Source organism: Nothobranchius furzeri, chromosome 17 (genome assembly GCF_043380555.1).
Source record: "Nothobranchius furzeri strain GRZ-AD chromosome 17, NfurGRZ-RIMD1, whole genome shotgun sequence".
Taxonomy (NCBI): domain Eukaryota; kingdom Metazoa; phylum Chordata; class Actinopteri; order Cyprinodontiformes; family Nothobranchiidae; genus Nothobranchius; species Nothobranchius furzeri.
The window spans coordinates 52,028,298-52,043,027 of NC_091757.1; the positions used below are offsets into that span (position 1 = coordinate 52,028,298).

Consider the following 14,730-nt stretch of genomic DNA (forward strand, 5'->3'; position numbering starts at 1 on the left):
AGAAGACACGAATGCATTATTTTTCTAAATAACGAACATTGAGTACCTCTATCTGCTATTGACTCGGAGAGAAGCCCAAGTCTAAACAGTCCAAAGTGGATGCCAAAGCCGTTTCAAACGAGCCGTCCCCATCTTTTTTTTGTTTTTTAGCTCAGTTGCAATAACATCCTGCCCACCAAACCGATCAAGCACTGCGATTGGCCCACCAAACCGATCAAGCACTGTGATTGGCCCACCAATCTGACCAAGCACTGTGATTGGCCCACCAAACTGATCAAGCACTGTGATTGGCCCACCAAACTGACCAAGCACTGTGATTGGCCCACCAAACCGATAAAGCACTGTGATTGGCCACCCAAACTGATAAAGCACTGTGATTGGCCCACCAAACCGATAACGCACTGTGATTGGCCCACCGAAGGCCCACCAAACTGATCAAGCACTGTGATTGGCCCATCGAAGGCCCACCAAACTGATCAAGCATTGTGATTGGCCCACCAAACTTACCAAGCACTGTGATTGGCCCACCAAAACGATAAAGCACTGTGATTGGCCCACCAACCCACCAAACTGATCAAGCACTGTGATTGGACCACCAAACCGATAACGCATTGTGATTGGCCCACCAAACTGATCAAGCACTGTGATTGGCCCATCGAAGGCCCACCAAACTGATCAAGCACTGTGATTGGCCCACCAAACTGATCAAGAATTGTGATTGACCCACCAAACTGATCAAGCACTGTGATTGGCCCACCGAAGGCCCACCAAACTGATCAAGCACTGTGATTGGCCCACCAAACTGATCAAGAATTGTGATTGACCCACCAAACTGATCAAGAATTGTGATTGACCCACCAAACTGATCAAGCACTGTGAATGGCCCACCGAAGGCCCACCAAACTGATCAAGCATTGTGATTGGCCACCTAAACTGATAAAGCACTGTGATTGGCCCACCAAACCGATAACGCACTGTGATTGGCCCACCGAAGGCCCACCAAACTGATCAAGCACTGTGATTGGCCCATCGAAGGCCCACCAAACTGATCAAGCATTGTGATTGGCCCACCAAACTTACCAAGCACTGTGATTGGCCCACCAAAACGATAAAGCACTGTGATTGGCCCACCAACCCACCAAACTGATCAAGCACTGTGATTGGACCACCAAACCGATAACGCATTGTGATTGGCCCACCAAACTGATCAAGCACTGTGATTGGCCCATCGAAGGCCCACCAAACTGATCAAGCACTGTGATTGGCCCACCAAACTGATCAAGAATTGTGATTGACCCACCAAACTGATCAAGCACTGTGATTGGCCCACCGAAGGCCCACCAAACTGATCAAGCACTGTGATTGGCCCACCAAACTGATCAAGAATTGTGATTGACCCACCAAACTGATCAAGAATTGTGATTGACCCACCAAACTGATCAAGCACTGTGAATGGCCCACCGAAGGCCCACCAAACTGATCAAGCACTGTGATTGGCCCACCGAAGGCCCACCAAACTGATCAAGCACTGTGATTGGCCCACCAAACTGATCAAGAATTGTGATTGACCCACCAAACTGATCAAGCACTGTGATTGGCCCACCGAAGGCCCACCAAACTGATCAAGCACTGTGATTGGCCCACCAAACTGGTCAAGAATTGTGATTGGCCCACCAAACTGATCAAGAACAGTGATTGGACCACCAAACCCACCAAACTGATGAAGCACTGTTATTGGCCCACCGAAGGCCCACCAAACTGATCAAGCACTGTGAATGGCCCACCAAACTGGTCAAGCACTGTGATTGGCCCACCAAACTGATCAAGAATTGTGATTGGCCCACCATTGTGATTGGACCACCAAACCCACCAAACTGATTTGCAAGACACAAGACTTTTGCCAATGCAGCATGGCTAAACTGCAGACTGGCCTGCAAAGCTAAATAATTTTGCTTCTATGGTCCGTCTCCATCTCCAGGCTAACATTCACTCACACCAAGGGACAATTTAGAATCTCCAGTGAACCTGAAAAGCATTATTTTAGTCTGTTTAAAGAAACCACACATGGGTAGATGTGAAAACTCCACACAGAAAAGGATTTGAACCTGTGATCTTGTTGTTGTCAGAACACTGATCTCTCAACCGTTCCACCATACAGCTCACATTTCAATTTTCTGAGTTTTTTTTTCCAACCACAACAACAGAAGAGACTAAATTATTCTATGTAAGCAGCAGCATTTTACTCTCAGTTTAACACTCTTGTGATACATTTCTCCAAAACACGAGCTTTAATTTCTTTGCTTCACTCTAAATTCCTCTTTACGATGACAAAAGAGACTGTTGCACTTTTCTCATCTGCAACCACACAGAGCTTCACTGCATTAAAGTTGGTGTGGAGGACAAATAAAGAAACTCAATCTTTGTCTATTTATTTTTCTACAAAGGCAAACGCATTAACGAAAGATTTTCCCTCTGATTTCTCCTCTAGTCTCAGATGAAGTTAGACGGTTGCCTCAATTCACATTTGAGTGCAAAGATTCTCTTTGGTTTTCTGCTGGATAGACAGATAATTGACTTTTAGAAAAGCAGTGCCCATCCAAATGAAATGTGCATACCGGTATTTATAGTCCTACACTCAAGTAAGAATATCCCACAGTAAGAACTTTACACAGTGCATGCATGGTTCAGGATTTATGAAGACAAACTCAAGGATCACACACCTCAATCTGCAGCCACACACTCATTAGTTACATTTTTGTAAGTTTTTCTCCCAAATTAAAACAATCTGCTGAGATGCTGAAGGGAGCCACAGATTAGGAAGCAATGTCAACCAAGTCGTCAGTCATGCTAACTCATAGTTACAGATCCTTGGATATAATATGACATAACTATTACAGCTCTGTGGGATTTATTGGCATGAGAGGAGATCAGCACTATTAAGTCAGGTGCTGTGAGAGGAAAGAGCTGACTGGGTTGTAGGGTGGTTAAATGGATTTAAATGGATCAAAGTGTGTGTTGGACTTCAAAGATATGCACTCTGTTGGAAATCATCAGGATCAGATGAAGCAGCAGCTTGTTGTCCAGTGGTTTTGTTTTTGGTAAGAAAGGCAGGATGCATTCACGGCATTAAACAATGGCACTTTGAAAGTCTTTGCCTGTTTTTGTTTGGAAGGTGTAAGTTTAGTTCATGTGCACTTGTGTGTGAAGTTGGGTGTGCATGCTCGCGTTTATTTATACCGCTTGTTGACAGGGGCGGATTTAGGACTGAAGAAGATCCGGGGCTTCAGCCCAAGTAGCCGGGCCTAACGCCGCCCCTGCTTGTTGACATGGGTTAAAGGTATCGTGTTGCAGTTTCCCACCTTTTCCACGTGTATTCTGGCCTAATTCATCTGCTCCGTTATTGATGTCGTTCTGACTAATTACATACCTAAACAGTCCTTCAGGGGTTTTGTTGAAGAATAAATGAAATATTTAATTCTTTTCCATCTTGTCCTGCTCCAGGCCTGCAATTTTTTTGGTTTCTACATCCTGTTGTGAAAGTTTCTCAAGGAAGATAAATGATGCAGTCTCATGCATGCTCTGTAACACTTCTCCTAGTTTATTTAGCAGAAAAAAAGCTTGTGCATGCATGAGTGTGTGTGTGTGTGTGTGTGTGTGCACACGTGTGCTGGCATGTAATGTAATGCCAGCACATCGGCTAATGTTTCATTTTGGAATTGTGAATATTAGTCATCATTGTCAACTGCCAGAAGGTGAAAGGAGATAGTTTGTATGTGTTTGTCAGTTTGTAAAATATCCCGTGAATGAAATAAATAAAATATTCATGAAACTCTTAGGAAGTCAGCTTTGGAGATACGTCTACAGCCAATCAACCTCTGGAGTCGATACAATTCAAGATGGCCTTTGCAGTTGACTTTGGAAAGCTAAAAAGCTGGCCCTAGGTCAGTAAATGTTACAGCTGTTGGGCAAATATCTGGTATGGTGATAGCTGGGAGTCGTCCCCTACACATATGGTGCATTTCATTTATCTTGGAAGTTGGAACTGGGATCTGGGAATGAGGTCAGGCTCATTTTTTCTGTGTTCCGGTAATAAGTCACAAAACCAGTAAGATCATTTTGTTGTTGTTGTACTCAGGAACCGTGCTAACTATATCTCTGCATTCAAGCATCTTTAAATCTGTGGCCATGGTCCTTAGCCAGAAGTGGGTGGATTGCCAACTCCAGGTTGGGGCAGAGGTCCAACCTTAAGTATCTTGGGTCATGAGTGAGGGAAGGAGGGCGTGAGAGATCAGCAGGTGGATTGAATCAGCTTCTGCAGTGATGTGGATGCTGAACTGGTTATTTGTGTTGAAGAAGGAGCTAAGCCAGAAAGCATGGGTGATATTCATCCCAATATTCACCTATGGTCATGAGCTTTGGGTAATGGTGAAAAGAACAAGATCACAAATACAAGTGACTGAAAACAGTTTCCTCTCTCCTGTTGCCGAGCTCAGCCTCAGAGATAGGTGGAAGTGCTCAGACATTCGGGAGAGACTCAGAGTAGAGCCGCTGCTACACCATGTTGAGAGGAGCCAGCTGAGGTGGCATTCTCACCAAATGCCCCCTGGACACCTCCCAAGGAAAGTGTCTCAGGCATGTCCAGCCGACAGGACGACCCAGGCCATGCTGGAGGGATTACATCTCCATGTTGGCCAGGGAATGCCTGGGAATCCTGGAAATCCTGCCGGTGGAGCTGGTGGAGGTTGCTGGGAAAGGGAGGTTTGGGCCTCTCTGCTGGAGCAGCTACTCCCATGACCTGGACTCAGATAAGTGGTTGAAAATGGACAGACGGACAAGCCCTGTGACATGTGACAGAGCAGGTTGGACAGTACTGTTTGGACTTGAGTTACTGACCAATTGATGTCAACATGAATTCATTACTGCAGCCGTCACGATTTATTTATGTGCAAGGTAGCCATTTTGGATTTCAATTTTGGGGCTGGTCAGGAACCTTGGCTTTTTGAAAATGCAACTTTAGTTGATTTTTCTAGTTTGAAACTCTGGAACAAGAACTTCTGAGAACAAATAGAATACACCAATTAGGGCTGCACGGTATTCGGAAAACCTGTGATAACAGTGATAAATATTGCAATAACGATATGACTTGCAAAAAATAAAAACTTACCTCAGGAACAAAGAAATTAAAAAATGGCTAAAATATATAAAAAATGAGAAAGCAAAAGACGCGAGGAAAGGGAAAAAGAAATGGCAATCAGTGAATCCTGGGAAAAGCAGAACGACGCTAAGTCAGGTTTTTGCTAACCATCTAAATTAAGTGCCGTTCGCCTAGGGGGCGAGCATCTCATTGAGTGCGTTTACATGCAGCCAGTAACCCTTTTAAAACCTGAATATTCACAATAACCCGGTTCCGCAGGTCCATGTAAACACCGCCAAAAACCCGGATATGCTCATAACCGGGTTTTTAAAAACCCGGGTACTACACCTGGGGTAACCCCTTTCTAACCCGAATGTTTGGTCGTGTAAACGCATATCGGGATATCCCCATCAAAGCGTGTGTTCTGCGCATGCTCTGTTCACAAGGAATCTTGGTCTTTTGAGTAGCGAGACGTCTTGTATGCGCCAGAACACCGGAAGTAAACAACAAGTTGGGAGCAAAATGGCGAGTCGCGGCACAGCACCACACTTTTGGAGTGACGAGGAAACCTCTGTCTTCATCGGTCTGGTGAAAAGTATGAACATTATGTCTTTTGTTGACGGCCGAAAGTACAGAGACAGCGAAATATGACGCATATTGCGTCTTGACATAGTCCATACGTCCTGTCGCTACCCCAACGTCCGCATTTAAATCGGGTTATGCAAGTTAGGGGTAACTCTTTCTATTTATGCTTGTAAACGGGTTATTCTGATCAACTCAGAAACCCGAATACCGACCTTAACCCGATCATAACCCAGATATTGGCTGCATGTAAACGTAGTCAATTATGAGAACCCACCCGATTGGCCAAATGGGTAAAGAGCTCTGTTTGATTTGTTAAACGCCATGCTTCCATTTGATTGACGGAAGGCATTATGTGTAGCAAACATTTGAGCTGAGCATTCATTACGATTTTTTTCTGTTCTTTGGGACATGCGTATTGCACATGCTGATATCGCGATGACGATACATTTGTAATATATTGTGGAGCTTTAACACCAATACTTCGAGTACCACACCTCACTGGTGTAGCGTAGTTATCTACATAACTAGAATTTAACGCTGTTGCTATGCAGCTCTGCTAAATTCTGAGAAAGATCAAACGAATTGGCGACTGAACTATATATATATATCCACGGATATTTATATAATCGATAGAAGCTCATACACCAACTGGCTTGGTCTATATTTAATCCAAAGATTAATATTTAATTTAAGAGATTTAGATTAATAGCAAAAGTTTATTTATTAATTCAGAAGATTTAAAGAGATCTTTGCTCGTTCAGTGACCAAATATACACCACTCTGTGTTTCATTTCAAAGAAGGGTCAGGTTTAAAAAGTGAACAATTTATTACTAACAATTTAAAGATGACAATTTAAAAGACAATTCATAAATGACAATTTATAAAAGCTTTGATATTAAAACTTGGTATGAAAGCAACCTGTGTCTGGATGAAAACTAAAAATGAAATGTGTTTGTGTTGGATGTGTGAATGGAAGTCTCAGAAGGTTTCTATCTCAGAGAGAGAAAACACGTTCTGGGTGAAAGAATTTGGTTTGCAGCTATCTAAATTATTTCTTAATAAGAAACAGGCATTCCAGACGCAATCTGTGTTCTACCTCACCGTTCAGACGACCCTCTGTTTGGATCCGGAGGTCAAGGGAGGATGTTGATTAGCCTCTGGGTACTCGGTCCGGTAGAGGAGACATTACTGATCATCATAAATCATAATTATTATTAACCAAAGAATAATAATTCATTACAGTAAGTAAATACATTTATAATGAACCTTGTAATAAGACAGTGAAAAGAGTTTATTAAAAATGATTCTTTTAAATCTTGAAGTGTCCTTCGTCTTGCGGATAGAACAGAAGTCAGATTAAAGATGGTTTACAGCAGACTTCGTGTCTCCCGTGATGGATAATCTGTAAATAGAAGTACAGCCAGGACAGCTTGACCCAGCTGAGGAAGTGTGACCTTTGTGTCACAAATGAAGCCATTCATGTCGCTACACTGGAGAACTTTGAAAAAGTAACTTCGTCATATTTTTAAATCGTTTTCTTGAGCCAAAAGGTGCTAAAACGATCCTTTACAGGGTCTTTCAGCCCCCTCTAGTGCCTTGTGGGTAGAATACCACGTTTGAAACTTGATCCTCTCAGGACCGGCGACCAAAGTCACGTATCTCACGAGAAGCAATAATGCTAGTGTTTCCCCTACATAGGCTCAGGTGTGGTTCTGTGCCATGGCTGAAACTCCATGGCTGAGACGCACTGAAGCGAAACGTTCCGTTCTTTCTTGCTCGTATTTGGCAGTCTACTCATGCACTCGTGACGTTTGCTCTTCTTTCTCTTTCTTTTCAGTTTTCATACGTTTCTCCTCATATTTTCCAGCAACCTTGTCAGGGGTGACAAACACGTCGTTAACTCCGTTCTGCTAATGAGGCGGAAAGCCTGTTAATCCGCATATCCATAGCCTCATTAGAGTCAAGCATTACACAAAAGAGTAACTGATGAACCCAGATCACCACCTTTCATTGCCGTTTACCAGTTGGTGGAACGGCTGAGTGGCTAATTTGGTCTCCGTTTTGGATTTTAAACGTTAATGGCCAATGCTGACACACAGGTAGGTGGATGGTTTCCTAGCTGCTCTGCATGGCCTGATGTGGATGTGACGCTAAGAGCTTTTACGCAAAGCTTGCATGGACAGGTAGGAACATAGGGACACAGGAAATGGGAATACACACACAAACACACTTGTGCACTAAATTAGTTTTTCTGAAGCCTTTCCACTGCAGCTCATTTAATGGAGGGTTGCAAAATGTAGCTTTCCATCACTAACAGAATGGGAGATTCACATTTTACTGCATGTAGAGAACAGTTTGTACAACCCTGCAAAACAGTATTAGTTAGGAAAATAAAGGAAAGATTGTTTTTATCCTATGGAAATATATACATTTAAAAAGAGGCTATTTAAATTCCTCCTGGTGTTGCTATGCAATCTTTCACCTCTGAGTCACTTCAGATGGGAGTAACTCAGCTAAGCTGAAGAATGCAAACGAGCCTTGAAAAAGTACCTTTCCCCTCTAATAGTTCAACTTTCAAAACATGGTCTGTTTGCCTTGGCATCTTCTCCGCTTTTGTAACAACAGCAGCTGTAACTTGGAGTCTGCACAAAAGAAGATTTTTTTAATACATATTTGTTGCAAGTGATGACGGCACAAAAATAACTTTTCGATCGTCGGACCTCGTCGGGCAATTAAACTCCAAACTTTTCTTTGCACGTAAACACTTACGTTTTTGTTCGAGACGGCCTGTTCTGCTGTAGCGTTTAGGGCTCCTTTGCATAGATTTCCTGCAGAAACCTCTTTGATGGTGGCAGCTGGAATTTGTGGGAAGGGGTGGGGGGGTGGGGGTAGGGGGGAGGCTGAGTTGAAAAAGCAAACCTCTTGGAACCATGACAGCATGCCAAAGACGAAGGAAAGGAGGGTGGGAATTTTACGTCTGCGTAGGACTGCAGGGAATTATGAGGTTATTTTCACATTGATCTGAAAGTCAGAACGGTAGTATAAACATTGATTTCTTGGTGTTTTGTTGTGACCGCTGTGTACTTTCGCAGTGTTCAAATGCTGCTAACATTCAATTAGGATCTCCTAATTGAGATTTAGAGTCTGGTGGTGTGATCGTATTCAGTCTTCAGTGAGTCTATGGAGACATTTTTTGTTTTGGGTTGTTAATGAAAAATTAAATAAACTGGCTTTATTGTATGATTTTCTCCCAAATTTTTTGTGATTTATGTTGCAGGTCGCAGTGAGAAGAAGCAGCAAAAGAGAGAGAGAGCAAGTGAGTGGGCAGAACAGAAATCAATGATACGTTCAGCTGATTATTTATGGTTGCACCAAACTCTGGAACGCTATACGCTGGATGAGAAACTGATCTCTGAAAGGACTGAGGAGAGGGTGGGAGATTGTTGGTGAGGAGTGACGGGGTGCCAAGGGAGAGATGGAAAAGGGCTGAGTCAGGAGCTTAAGGTTCTCACTAAATGTTGGTGGCTGAAATTTGATGCAACTTGTGGATCAGCAATGTTTTTTATCAGCAGGATTCACAATTAGACCAAACATTAAGTTTGGTTTATGGTGTTGCATGGTTTTATGTATCAGTTATAAACAGGTTGTACCTTCCAGCATTGAAATACTAATACAAAGTGTTAGCACAAGTTAATCAAGAGGATAGACACGTTTGCAAGCAAAAATGGTGACGTACATTTATAGATAAGCATTCTGAATTATGCAAGATTACACATCTTTTAGTGCTGGGCAGTGGTGGCTCATCCATAGGGGGTACTGGGGCGCAGCCCTCCTTGTCTTTAAAGAGGCATTATGGAAGTTTGACAGCCAAAACATGTATAGAAATAATAAATGTCTTCTTCATACATTCTCCTGCAATGCCCTGGTCCTGTAGAAGGAGCCCTGGCATTTTTACTGTGATTGCCTGTTTTTCTGTAAAATCACAGAAAGAGAGATTCTCGGGTCGAGCAGGCTGCTTCATGCGCGTTCACGCTCAGGCATCGCCCGTAGTATTTGCTATCCGTAGCTTTAGCAGCAGAGAGAGAGGCAGTGCCACTTTGTCGCTGTTCCTAACGCCTAGTGACAAAGCTAGCTACATTTCTGAGGACCCTTAGCTACTTTCTGTAGAACTTTCTTCTAGATATTTCCTGTAAATTAGCAACAAAATAGCCATTTTCGCTTCAAACCGTTCTTTGGTGTGACGTTGTTTCAGCTGTCATCAAGGATGTAAAAGTTACAGATACTGTGAATGTTACTAGAGTGTAGCTCACCTTGTAAGATGTCTGACTCTTGTGCAGAAGACCTGGGTTTGATTCTGGGTGTGAACATAGTTTATTTAGAGTTTCTTTTTTACATTAATGGTATATTTTTTTTACAGTAAGATGCCCCAATTTTTATTTGAGACTCGCCGAACGGCATTGAATTCACAGATAAAAAAGATGTGGGTTCAACTTTCATTTTGGAACAATTTTTCAAGCAAGGGAAGGGAATGATCTGAGCATGCAGGAGGACTGACCCATCATAAACCTTTGTCGGCTGTGCTGAAGAGAAAGGTACAGAACCTAATTATTTCATTAATTAGCTGCGTGTTCTCCTGTCCTCTGTCCTCCGGGCCACACACACACACACACACACACACACACACACACACGCGCACACACACACACAGGACTGTCTCAGCTGTTATTTTCGTTAAGGAGTGTGCACGTACAGCATGCGCGCCTCGTGCACGAGCCTACTATTGAAGCTGCCATTACGCTTTTGGCCTGAGGGGGAAAACGCAAGCATAAAAATTCAAAACTCCGTAAAGTCCCTTTAAGGGAAAGAAAAGTCTAAAAAGAAAATAAAACCACAATTTACTATAAATGTGTCTGATTTACTTGTATGTGCCTACATGCAATCTGAATTATTTACACATTGTTTTCACCAGCTGTCTCTCATTAAGCAGTGAATTTCTTTTAGTTTAGTTTCACTCCTGGGGCGCTGGGAAAAGCGCCCCTGAACTGCAGTTAAACAGCCAATCGCATTTGGTTGCTAGGGAGAACTGGAGGATTTGGGGGCAATCAGCATCTGTGAAATAAATGTTTCTGGGGAGCTGGCCGACTGCGCCCCGAAATAGCAAACAACTAGCTAGCATGCTAGAAGGTGCTGGATCTAATTTCCACTCTTGTCACCTCCTCATTCACACACGCTCACTGTTGGTTTATTATAAAGCTGAATCATGCCTGTTGCTGCAGATTTTTTTTCATTTCTTCTCATTTTATGGGAATATATTGCTTAAAACCACACCTCTAATTCCATTTCTACATCGTGTTACTGCCACCTACCGGCTAAGATGAGTAATATGCTTTGAGGTGCACAGCTTTGAGCAGATGATTAATTGAGATACACGTGATCATTGATTGCAGTTGCTCCTAAGGGCCCACATGGTAGGATTGTATTTGAGCATCATTATAGTTATAGTTGACTTTTATCTGTAAATTTTGAAAACTGACTTTCTGTAAAACTGCTTATTTGGAGGAGGGAAATGATTGGTTGTTTTGGAAATTGTAGTTATTTTTCAACTGTTTATTTTTATACCTATTATGAACTAAAAAGGTAAATACAGTGGGATGTGAAAGTTTGGGCAGCCTTATTAATCTTCATGATTTTCCTGTATAAATCGTTGGTTGTTATGATAAAATATTGCAGTTAAATGTATCTTATAGGAGACACACACAGAGTGATATTTGAGAAGTGAAACAAAGTTTATAGGATTTACAGGACGTGTGCAATATATGTTTAAACAAAATTAGGGAGGAGCATAAATTTGGGCACCGCAAAAACAAAATGAACTCAGTATTTAGTAGATCCCCCTTTTGCAGAAATAACAGCCTCTAAATGCTCCCTTTAGCTTCCAATGTGAGTCTGGCTTCTGGTTGAAGGTTTTCTGGACCATTCTTCTTTACAAAACATCTCTAGCTCATCCAGGTTTTATAGCTTCTGAGCTTGAACATCTCTCTTTAACTATAATAATAATATTCAGGTCTGGGGACTGAGATGGCTGTTCCAGAACATTGTACTTGTTCTTGTGCATGAATGTCTTGGTAGATTTGGAGCAGTGTTTAGGGTTGTTGTCTTGTTGAAAGATCCAGCCCCGGTGTAGCTTCAGCTTTGTCGCTGATTCCTGGACATTGGTCTCTTCTGCTGATATTGAGTGGAATCCAACTTTAACCGTCCCTCAACTTTAACAAGATTCCCAGTTCCTGCACTGGCCACACAGCCCGCAGCATGATGGAATCACCTCCATGTTTTACTGTAGGTAGCAGGTGTTTTTCTTGGAATGCTGGTTTCTATTTCCTCCATGCATAACACCCTTGTTATGCCCAAATAACTCAATTTTAGTTTCTAGATTCTAGTTTTACACTTTTTCCACATTCTCTGAATTATTACTGAAGTCAGCATGTTGTCAGACTGATGTATTACATTACTTTACCATTTTGGAGCTCCTACAGGGGTTTGATGGATGTGACCGGACAAGATAGATCAGCCTAAAGCAGCCTGAGGGTTTCTACTGTGCCAATTATATTAATTCAATGAGTGCACATGCTAATGCCACTGTTCGATCCTGCTTCTTCCAGCTTTGTCGCCTTACACGACTAAAGCCCATTCTTAAGAGGCCACACTTAGAATCAGTTATTCATGCATTTATCATTTCCAGACTCGACTTTTCCAACTCAGTTTTAATTGGTGTAAATGTATCTGTCCTAAATCGTCTGCAGAAAGTCCAGAATGCTGCAGCCAGATTTCTTTCCAATGCAAATAAACTGTCACATCACTCCCATTCTGGATGATCTACACTGGATTCCTGTGCAATTTCGAATACAACACAAAGTTCTAACTTTTACCTACAAAGCTCTGAAATCCCCCCCCCCCCCCCCCCCCCCCCAGGGTATCCGTGGGTCCTTAAAAAGTCTTAAAAAGTCTTAAATTTGCTTTTCCAAATTTAAGGTCTTAAGTCCTTAAAAATTACAAATAATCCTTAAATACAGTTTCCAAAGGTCTTAAATTACCAACGACCCAATAAACAAGATTCTTTAATTTCTATAACATTTTCGTGAATTTCTAGTTAGTCTTCAGCATTTTTTGTGTATGATGTTGGCGTAAGCGGAACCGTACACATTCAGTTGGTTGTGAAAGGGGACTATTTTTGGATAAGCACATTAGCTGGTTAAGCTAGTGGGAGCTTGTGCCATGGGGAAGTGCAAGTTTAATTTTAACTGGATGGCTAATCCCACGTTCGCAACATGGTTAGCACCAGTTCCAGGCAATAGCTGGAAATTATAGCTTAAATGTGATTTTAAAAATAGCTTAAATTTGGTCAAAGTGGCCTTAAAAAAGGTCTTAAAAAGTCTTAAATTTGGCTCCCTTAAACCTGCAGATACCCCCCACCCACCCACCCACCCCCACTCACACGCACAATGACAGATAAAGCTCGTGGGGAGCGTGCGTTCGCCCTTTGCTGCTCCCAGACTCTGGAACGCACTCCCTCTGGTGGTACGCCAGGCTTCTTCACTGGCACAGTTTAAATCCAGCCTGAAGACACATTTCTTTAATTTAGCTTTTGGTCAATGATCGGTCTTTTATGCTGTGCTTCTCTTCTGTTTTTACTGACTTCTCTTTTTATTGGCTGTTTTAAACTTTTGATTTTAGGTGTTTCTATTTTATGACAGTTTTAATTTGTGTTTAATGTGTGTGTTTGTATGTGAATTTGAATGGCTTTTTAGGTTTAACTCTGGGCACTGCTTTGGTCAGCTGACATGCTGTTTTTAAATGCGCTATATAAATAAAATTGGATTGATTGGACTGGAATTTCTCTCATTGTCTGACTTTCAGCTCCAGTTGAGCCTCATTTCACGGAGTGCATGTCGAGGGATCTGGAGACGTTTCGCTGCTGGTGGAGTCCAGGCACTTTCCACAACCTGTCCTCTCCTGAGGAACTCCGAGTTTTTTACCTGAAGAGAAAGTGAGTCTAACCCCTGCATAAATTAAATCTGCTCAAAATCTTCACTTCATGATAACTTTTTTTTTCTTCTTTTTAAAAATAATGTAGTTCTCCCTCCAGTGAATGGAAGGAATGTCCTGAGTATAGCCATTTGAATAGGGAGTGCTTCTTTGACGCAAACCACACATCTATCTGGATCCCTTACTGCCTGCAGCTCCGCGGCCAAAACAACATCACCTATTTCAATGAGGACGACTGCTTCTCCGTGGAGAACATTGGTTAGTAGCCAAAATGTATGCATGTTTAATTATCTTCAAGAGTCTGGAGGCAGGCTTTGCAGATTTGCAACGTTAAAACCTACCTACCTGGTTATCCACGCACGTATTTCATCAGTATTTTGTAAACTCAGAAGTACCCCTGAAGGACTTAGTTGTTCGTCCTTTTATCCAAACTTATTTAGAGCCGGAGAGGGTTAATGATAAAAATACTTGACACAAAAGCAAGTCTGCAACACCAGGTTATGCAGATAACCCCCTTCTATCAGAAAGGACATGTTTTGTCTGCATGAAAGGCAAAAGGAAAGAACATCACGTCAGGCTCCTTTTTTTATCAAACAGTCGAGATAAAGACAAATACCAGGACGTTTTTGGAAGCTTTTGTTCTGGACAGACAAATCAAAAGCAGTTGTTCCGTCAAAAAGAAGACATGCATTTCTAATGTCTGAAAATGTTTGTTTAAAGGTGTGGTTTACTGAAAAGCCATTTTCACAGCATTCACGCTCAGAAATAGCCCGTAGCGTTTGGTGTCTGTTCCCGGTGAGGGTTGGACTCCGCCAGGGCTGCCCTTTGTCACCGGTTCTGTTCATTACCTTTATGGACAGAATTTCTAGGTGCAGCCGTGGTGTGGAGTGTGTCGAGTTTGGTGGCAGGAGAATCTCGTCTCTGCGTTTTGCGGATGATGTGGTCCTCCTGGCTTCATCCAGCTCTG

At 42.4% G+C, this 14,730-nt stretch overlaps 1 protein-coding gene across 4 annotated transcripts in view; it reads left to right on the top strand.

Moving 5' to 3' along the window:
• Positions 1 to 14,730, top strand: part of ghra (growth hormone receptor a) — a 59,274-nt gene that overhangs the window by 26,101 nt on the left and 18,443 nt on the right. For 2 of the 4 annotated variants that reach the window (XM_015972871.3, XM_070546145.1), the window contains exons 3-5: positions 8,998 to 9,036; positions 13,635 to 13,764; positions 13,852 to 14,021. In XM_015972871.3, coding sequence (XP_015828357.3) covers positions 8,998 to 9,036; positions 13,635 to 13,764; positions 13,852 to 14,021 — 339 coding nt within the window. The remainder of the gene's footprint in view (positions 1 to 8,997; positions 9,037 to 13,634; positions 13,765 to 13,851; positions 14,022 to 14,730) is intronic. The other 2 variants (XM_015972872.3, XM_070546146.1) reach the window with 1 other exon arrangement.